At 46.3% G+C, this 8,542-nt stretch overlaps 1 protein-coding gene across 1 annotated transcript in view; it reads right to left on the reverse strand.

The window, feature by feature from the left end:
• LOC121870617 (neprilysin-1-like) overlaps nucleotides 1–8,542 on the reverse strand; it is a gene marked incomplete at both ends in the record, with an annotated part of 84,597 nt that continues 76,055 nt past the window's right edge. Inside the window, 3 exon segments of the mRNA XM_042372461.1 lie at nucleotides 1–206; nucleotides 1,226–1,309; nucleotides 5,921–6,082. Of these exon segments, the coding sequence (XP_042228395.1) occupies nucleotides 1–206; nucleotides 1,226–1,309; nucleotides 5,921–6,062 (432 nt within the window).

An 8,542-nucleotide genomic window follows, 5' to 3' on the forward strand; every position in this document is an offset into this window, starting at 1 on the left:
CTGTATGACGTTGACGGAGGAGTTCTTGTCATCAGGCCCCACCCACTGGTCGATGAGCACTCCTTGGTTGAGCTGCCCCCGCATCCTGCCTATGAGGGTCTCCACCGAAAAATCTGGCAGCGTCCAGTTAGGAGATGTCACAGGCCACCCACCAAGAGAGTTCAGTACCGCGATTACAGGTGCATCTCCCGTAGTCTCGATCTCACCTGTCGGGTGCATGAAGTTAATTTAACACAACTCACTTAAAACTGTATTGCACTTTTAGCTTATAAGAACCCCTACTCAAAACACTTTACTACAACTTACTTAAAATACTATTGCACTTTAAACTAGAAGACAAAGTACTGAAAACACTTTACTGCAGCTTACTTAAGACTCTATTATACACAGGAGATTATTTCTTAACTATCTTCTATTACTTACTTAACGTTCTATTGCACTTTAAGACGTGGGACATTATACTTCATGGCTGCTTCACCTTACTACGCCCAACACATTTCTACTTCACCCTAAATAAGTCTTTACCTCAGCGTATTTTAATAATGTACTCCCAACTGAGAGATAGCCTAGTTCTGGCCGCCTTCACTGCTATTTACTACCATCTCTCTCTCTCTCTCTCTCTCTCTAATTCGTCTTAAGGCTAGCACCTCCCCAGGGGTCATCGGGCCTCAACACCGGCCCTGGACATCATTACCCTCAAGGTCACATACTAGTTCAGGGGGAGAAGGGGAGAGAGGGGGAGTGGGAAGAGAGGGAGGGAGTGTACTCTCTTTCTCTCCTTTACTTTACTTTCTTTATTCCCTGTATTTCCTATCTCTTTCTTCCTACTCCACCCTCACTCTCTCGTTCCTCCTCCCTCCACCTACCACCATCCAACTCCACCCATCTCTCCACCCACCATCATTCAACTCCACCTAACTCTGCGCCAACTCCATCCCATCCACATTTCACCTCCACTATCCCTCCACCCACCTCCCACACCCTTCACCCACATCCTCCACCCACCGCCCACACCCACCAACCACACCCTCCACCCACCGTCCATACCCTCCATCCACTGCCCACAACTTCCACCCTCCATCCACGGATCACAACTTCCACAGTCCACACACTCCGCCCAACGCCCACACCCATCAACCCCCGCCCAAACCCTCCACCCCCACCCATTGCCAACACCCTCCACTTACACCCATCAACCTCCACCCACACCCTCCACCCGACTTACTGGTATTCATACAGGCAGAGTAGAACAATTTGGCCTTCTTGGTCGCTTCTCCTTCGTCAGGTGAGACAGGTTCCTCTAACAAGCCTGTGGGGGAAGACAGAATTTAGTGTGTGTTAGATGGTGTGATAGTGTGTTAGTGTGTTAGATGGTGTGTTGAAGTATTAGGTGGTGTGTTAGATGGTGATCTAGGCAGCAGTGCAATCCGGTCCTGTCTGTGCGACTGAGCAGACCTTTCGAGGAGCCACTCTGGTCACCCCACATGGGGAGGGGGCTAGAAAAGGTGCCCTAAACATAGTCTGCCTAAAATGCAAATCTGACTGGGCAACCGCACCCAGTAGGGTCATCCTTATGCGGTCGAAAACACAACCATAATCACAGTTCCAATTAAAAACAAACTATACAACCTCTTATGGTCGCTGGATGGAATATCAGGACCCGTTCTGGATACTGGCACAATTGAGCATTCTGAAAGAAGAACTGCCCTTGTGGCGAAAGAGCTGGCTAGGTATAACATCGACTTAGCAGCCATTAGTGAGTCCCGGCTCCCAGATGAGGGTCAAATCACAGAACAGGGGCCTGCCTATACCTTCTTCTGGAAGGGTAAGCTTGCTGCAGAGAGAAACCGCATTTATGGAGTTGGCTTTGCTATCCGCCAACGCATCCTACACAGGCTAACTGAAATGCCTATTGGGATCAACGAGCGCCTCATGACACTTCCAGTCCCACTGAATCACTCACGTCATGTCTTTTTCGTCAGTGCATACGCCCCAACACTAGATGCAAAGGATGATATTAAGGAGGCCTTTTATGCCGACCTCGACAGAGTGCTAGCCTCTATCCCCAGAGAAGACAAGGTTGTGCTCCTTGGTGACTTCAATGCCAGAGTTGGCAGAGATGCTAACATTTGGCAGGGAACCATAGGGAGAAATAGACTAGGCAAATGTATTCCCAACGGCCTACACCCCCTCAGCAAGTGTGCTGCACACAACTTCACTATCATCAATACCTTATTTTGGCAGGCCGACAAGTTCAAAGGTTCGTGGCAACACCCACGATCTAAACACTGGCATTTCATTGACTACATCATTGTCAGAGAAAGAGATCGCCGAGATGTCCTCATCACCCGTGCCATACGTGGCTCAGACCACTGTGACACTGATCATCAGCTTGTCAGAGCCAAGCTCTCACTTCCCGGCGCCCCAATACGACTAAGGCAGCAAGCCTCCAGAAGAGGTTTTAACACTAAGCGTCTGGAGTATCCAGCGGTAGCACATGCCTTCAGAGAGCAGCTCGAACGTGGGCTGATAAACAACCCAACAGCAAACAACGCAAATCCAAGTGCTGAATGGGATATTCTCAACACTGTCATGACAAAAACCTGCAGAGACCCTCGGCCAGATCGAAAGAATACACCAGGACTGGTTTGATGAAAATGACCCGGCAATCAATGTACTCGTCGATGATAAACATGTTGCTTTCACTAACTGGCAGAACAACCCTCAGTCTCGGACCAAAGCTGATACCTTCCGCAAGACGAAAGCGGCGGCCTAGCGGGAACTTCGCATTCTAAAAAACGACAGGTTTAAAAATAAAGCATGTGAAACGCAAAAATTTGCATATCAGCACAAGAGGCGCGAATTTGCCAATTCCACTAAAACATTTTATGGGCCAATCACTCGTGACGCAGCCCCCCTCCACTCATCCGTTGGTAACTTCATAATTAAAGACAATGAAGTCCTCCTTCAGCGCTGGAAAGAGCACTACCATTCACTGCTCAACCGAATTACCGACGAGGATGTCCTGACTACCCAGCAGGCCCTCAGCATCCAGAGCTGACCAACCTCAGCTATCCTTCATCCCTGGAGGAGGTAGCTACTGTCATCAAACAGATGAAAAATAACAAAGCCTCAGGGTCTGATGGAATCCCAGCCGAGGTGTAAAAAACAGGAGTACCTTTGCTTACCAGCCGTCTCCACTCTCTCCTGGAGAATATATGGAAAAAGGAGGAAATCCCCCACGCTCTTAAAGACGCCTCCATCGTCAATATTTATAAGAACAAGGGAGACCGGTCAGAATGTGGTAACTACCACTGGATCTCGCTGCTCTCCATAGCTGGCAAGATTATCGCCCGAGTCCTCCTAAACAGACTTCTACCTGAGGCGGAAAACTTCCTCCCAGAATCTCAATGTGGCTTTAGACCATCACGTGTCACCACTGACATGATCTTTGCTGCCCGCCAGATACAGGAAAAGTGCAGAGAACAGAGCCAGGACCTGTACATGGCTTTCATCGACCTAACCAAGTCCTTCAACTCGGTCAACACTGAAGCCCTCTGGTGGACTCTCAGCCGTTTTGGCTGCCCACCAAAATTCATTGCCATTGTGAGGCAACTCCACGATGGCATGAACGGCAGCGTCCTACACAACGGCACACAGTCTGAGTTCTTCCCCATCCAAACGGGGGTAAAACAAGGATGTGTACTGGCACCAACTCTCTTTTCCATTTTCTTTGCTGCCTTCCTTACTCGTGCCAGTGCCAATTTAGCAGGCGGGGTGGACATCGAGCACCCGGTGAAGGAGGGTATTTTCAACTTAAGACGATTCGGTGAAAGAACAAAGCTGTCGGCAGCTTCCATTACTGAACTTCGGTATGCAGACGTCCTCACCCTTGTTGCTTACATTGAACACGACCTACAGGAGATCCTGAACACCTATGCAAATGCGTATGCACACTTCGTCCTTGAGGTGATTGTATTTAAGACTCGGATTCTCTTTCAACCTGCCTCTGGTTCAGACACACCTCCAGCCATCCAACCACCTTAACGGTACTACCCTCTCTAATGTTACCCACTTTCGGTATCTCGGCTCCCACCTGTCCACCACCGCAGACATCGATGAAGAGATTCAGCATCGGATCAGATGTGCATCTCAAGCCTTTGGCAGACTCTGAAACCGTGTCTTCAACTGTAAGGAGCTGAAATTATCTACAAAGCTGCACGTATATCGAGCAGTGGTCCTCCCCACTTTGCTATATGGCAGTGAGACATGGGTCACTTGCATGAGGCACCTCAAGGCACTTGAAAACTTTCACCAACATAGGCTACGTCCCATCCTCCGGGTTCGCTGGGAAGACAAGAGAACAAATGCTAGTATTCTTGCTGACACCAACTGTAGGAGCATTGGTGCTACCATTATCCATGAACGCTGGACTGGCCACGTTACCCGCATGGACGACAGTAGACTACTAAAGGAGCTACTTTACAGTCACCTAAGTAATAGTAAACGTAACGCAATTGCAAAGATATAAGGATAGTCTAAAGGGCAATTGCAAAGATATAAGGATAGTCTAAAGACAAACCTGAAAAAAATGCCAAATCGACCCCTCACCTGGGAGTCGATTACTCCACATCGTAACGCTTGGAGGAGCACCACACGAGGTGTCAATAATTTCGAGTAAGTCCGATTGCAAACCGAGACACAGAAGCGCCAACGCCGGATAGACGCTGCCACCGCCCCTCCCGCACTAGATACAGCCCTCCACATGTGCAAAGAATGTGAACGACTCTGCCGGTCACGTATCGTCCTCTTTAATCACCTCAAAACTCACCAATGAAGGTGACATCCCATATAACTCATATCATTGTATCATAGCTGGATGATCGACATACTCGACTCCGAGTGACAGCAAAGTAGTAGTAGTTGTTAGATGGTGTGTCGGGTGGTGTGTTGGGTGTTGGTGTGATGGTGTGTTAGACGGTGTGTTAGTGTGTTAGATAGTGTGTCGGATGGTGTGTTAGTGTGTTAGATGGTGTGTTGGTGTGATGGTGTGTTAGATGGTGTGTTGGTGTGATGGTGTGTTAGATGGTGTGTTAAATGGTGTGTTGCTGTGTTAGACGGTGTGTTAGTGTGTTAGATAGTGTGTCGGATGGTGTGTTAGTGTGTTAGATGTGTTAGATGGTGTGTTGGTGTTGGTGTGATGGTGTGTTAGATGGTGTTTATTGATGGTGTGTTAGATGGTGTGATGGTGTTGATGGTGTGTTAGATGGTGTGATGGTGTGTTAGATGGTGTGTTAGATGGTGTGTTAGATGGTGTGTTAGATGGTGTGTTTGATGGTGTGTTAGATGGTGTGTTAGACGGTGTGTTAGTGTGTTAGACGGTGTGTTAGTGTGTTAGTCTGAGAATGTTATCATTTGACCAGCATCAGATACATTTGTATACATAAATAATGATGATGATGATGATGATGATGATGATGATGATGATGATGATGATGATGATAATAATAAGAAGACAGTAAACATTGCTACGGGAGAGGATGGAGGAGGAAGAGGAGGAAAAGAAGAAGGAGGATGAGAGAACACCCTTGAGAAAAAATCGGCGGAGAAAGGGGAAGGACGGAGGCCACACAGAGGAAGAAGAACAAGAGGAAAAAGAAAAGGGCGAAGACCAACAACAACGAATAACAAGAAGAAGGAGAAGTACAACAACAACAACAAGAAAAATAAGAACAACAAGAATAACAGAAGAAAGGCAGGAAGGCAGGAAGGAAGGAAGGAAGGAAGGAAGGAAGGAAGGAAGGAAGGAAGGAAGGGAAGGAAGGAAGGAAGGAAGGAAGGCAGGAAGGCAGGAAGGAAGGAAGGAAGGAAGGAAGGAAGGAAGGAAGGATGAAGCCAAGCCATCAGGTCATCCACCCACCTCTAAGGATTTTCTGCAGTTGGTCAGCCATCACTTCGAAGGTGTTGATAGAGGCGCGGTCTTCAGGTATAACGTGTTTCTTATTCCACATTCCACACGCGAACTGGAAGAAGTCGGTGCAGGGGTCCGCCGTTTGGTCCATCGCCGCCAGCAGTGACGCACCTGTAGAAGGGTCAGGACCTGTTAGTGCCTGGGTGTTGAGGGAAGGGGTTTGTTGTGAGGCCATAGTAGTGGTTGAAGAAGGAGAGGTCACTGTGTTAAGTCTTCAGGGTCATCTGAGGTCATGGTAAGGACCTGTTAGTGCCGAGGGAGGTCACTGTTTACGTCTATGGGTTGTGTGTGTTTGTTTATGTTTGTTTGTATGTTTGTTTGTTTGTTTTGTTTGCTTCTTGAGAGTATACAAAAATATATAAAAGATAAACATAACAGCCAAATCGTCGCAAACCAGAACATAAAATAATTATGTTAGTATAGGCTCCGGCAGTATGTGTTATTTATGACGTAATAAACATATCCGGTCGGCCGTCACCCGTGGTATAAAGTCAATATCCGGCCATCCATCACCATCATTGCCCGGCCTACTACAATATCCGGCTATCCATCACCTACATTATCCGGGCATCTATCACTAACAATATCCGGCCATCCATCACCAGTATTATTCGGCCTAGTAATATACCCGGCCATCCATCACCAACATTATCCGGCCATCCATCCCCAATATTATCCGGCCATCCATCCCCAACAATATCTAGCCTAGCGCATTAGCCGGTCACCAACAATATCCAGCTCAGCACAATATCCGACCATTCATCACCAACATTATCCGGCCTAGTACAGTATCCGGCCATCCATCACCAACAATATCCAACCTAGTACAACATCCGGCCACCCATCACCAACATTATCCGGCCTAGTTATATACCAGGCCGTCCATCAACAATATCTGGCCTAGCACAATATCCGGCCATCCGTCACCAACAATATCCAACCTAGTACAGTATCCGGCCATCCGTCACCCAAATTATCCGGCCATCCAACACCAACAATATCTGGCCAAGTACAACATCCGGCCATCCATCACCAACAGTATCCGGCCTAGTACGACATCCGGCCATCCATCATCAACAATATCCGGCTTAGTACAATATCCGGCCCTCCATCAACAATATCTGGGCTAGTACAACATCCGGCCATCCATCACCAACAATATCCAGCCCAGCACAATATCCGGCCAGCTGTCACGAGGCTAACTAGGAACCATCAATCCAGCTTATTTATCAAGGTCATAACCCGGATGTAATATAATGGTGGGCCGTCAAATATGATTTTTACCAGCTAAGATAACTCGTGCCAAGACTCTACCAAGATAACAGTTTCCTCTACCAAGATAACAGTTTCTACCAAGATAACAGTTTCCTCTACCAAGATAACAGTTTCCTCTACCAAGATAACAGTTTCCTCTACCAAGATAACAGTTTCCTCTACCAAGATAAAAGTTTCCTCTACTAAGATAACAGTTTCCTCTACTAAGATAACAGTTTCCTCTACTAAGATAACAGTTTCTTCTATAACGATAACAGCTTACTCTAAAGGGATAGCAGCTTTCTTCTATAACGATAACAACTCTTCTATTCCTTCACAAAGATAACGGTCACAAATACGATAAGAGAAATTACTAAGATAACAGTTGCTACTATGATAACAGACCCTACTAAGATAACAGGCCCTACTAAGATAACAACACCTACTAAGATAACAGGCCCTACTAAGATAACAGGCCCTACTAAGATAACATTCCCTACTAAGATAACAGGTCCAATTAAAATACCATGCCCTATTAAGATAACAGCTCCTACTCACATAACAGGCACGTTATCAATACCTTTTATCATAAGATAACAAAAGCCCTCAGCTGCCGAGATAACAAGATCACTCGGCTACTAAATAGGAAAATTAGTTACCAGGATATCAGGTCCATGTGTTATCTAGTTAATAATAAAATCAATAGAGGTTACCTACCAAGATAACAGATCTCTATAAGGATAACAGATCTCTATAAGGATAACAGACTCGTGATCATGATAACAGAGCTCTATAAGGATAACAGACTCGTGATCATGATAACAGAGCTCTATAAGGATAACAGACTCGTGATCATGATAAGAGGATTATACAAGGATAACAGAATTGTGTAAAAGTTCGCTTTACCTGTTTTTTCCACTTGGTGAACTAAAGATAACAGGATAACTCACTCACCAGTCTTCACACAGTCCTCTTGGTGAACTAAAGATAACAGGATAACTCACTCACCAGTCTTTACACAGTCCTCTTGGTGAACTAAAGATAACAGGATAACTCACTCACCAGTCTTCACACAGTCCTCTTGGTGAACTAAAGATAACAAGATAACTCACTCACCAGTCTTCACACAGTCCTCTTGGTGAACTAAAGATAACAAGATAACTCACTCACCTCTTGGTGAACTAAAGATAACAGGATAACTCACTCACCAGTCTTCACACAGTCCTCTTGGTGAACTAAAGATAACAGGATAACTCACTCACCAGTCTTTACACAGTCCTCTTGGTGAACTAAAGATAACAGGATAACTCACTCACC

The sequence above is a fragment of the Homarus americanus genome, unplaced genomic scaffold, assembly GCF_018991925.1.
Source record: "Homarus americanus isolate GMGI-L3 unplaced genomic scaffold, GMGI_Hamer_2.0 scaffold56333, whole genome shotgun sequence".
Classification (NCBI taxonomy): Eukaryota; Metazoa; Arthropoda; class Malacostraca; order Decapoda; family Nephropidae; genus Homarus; species Homarus americanus.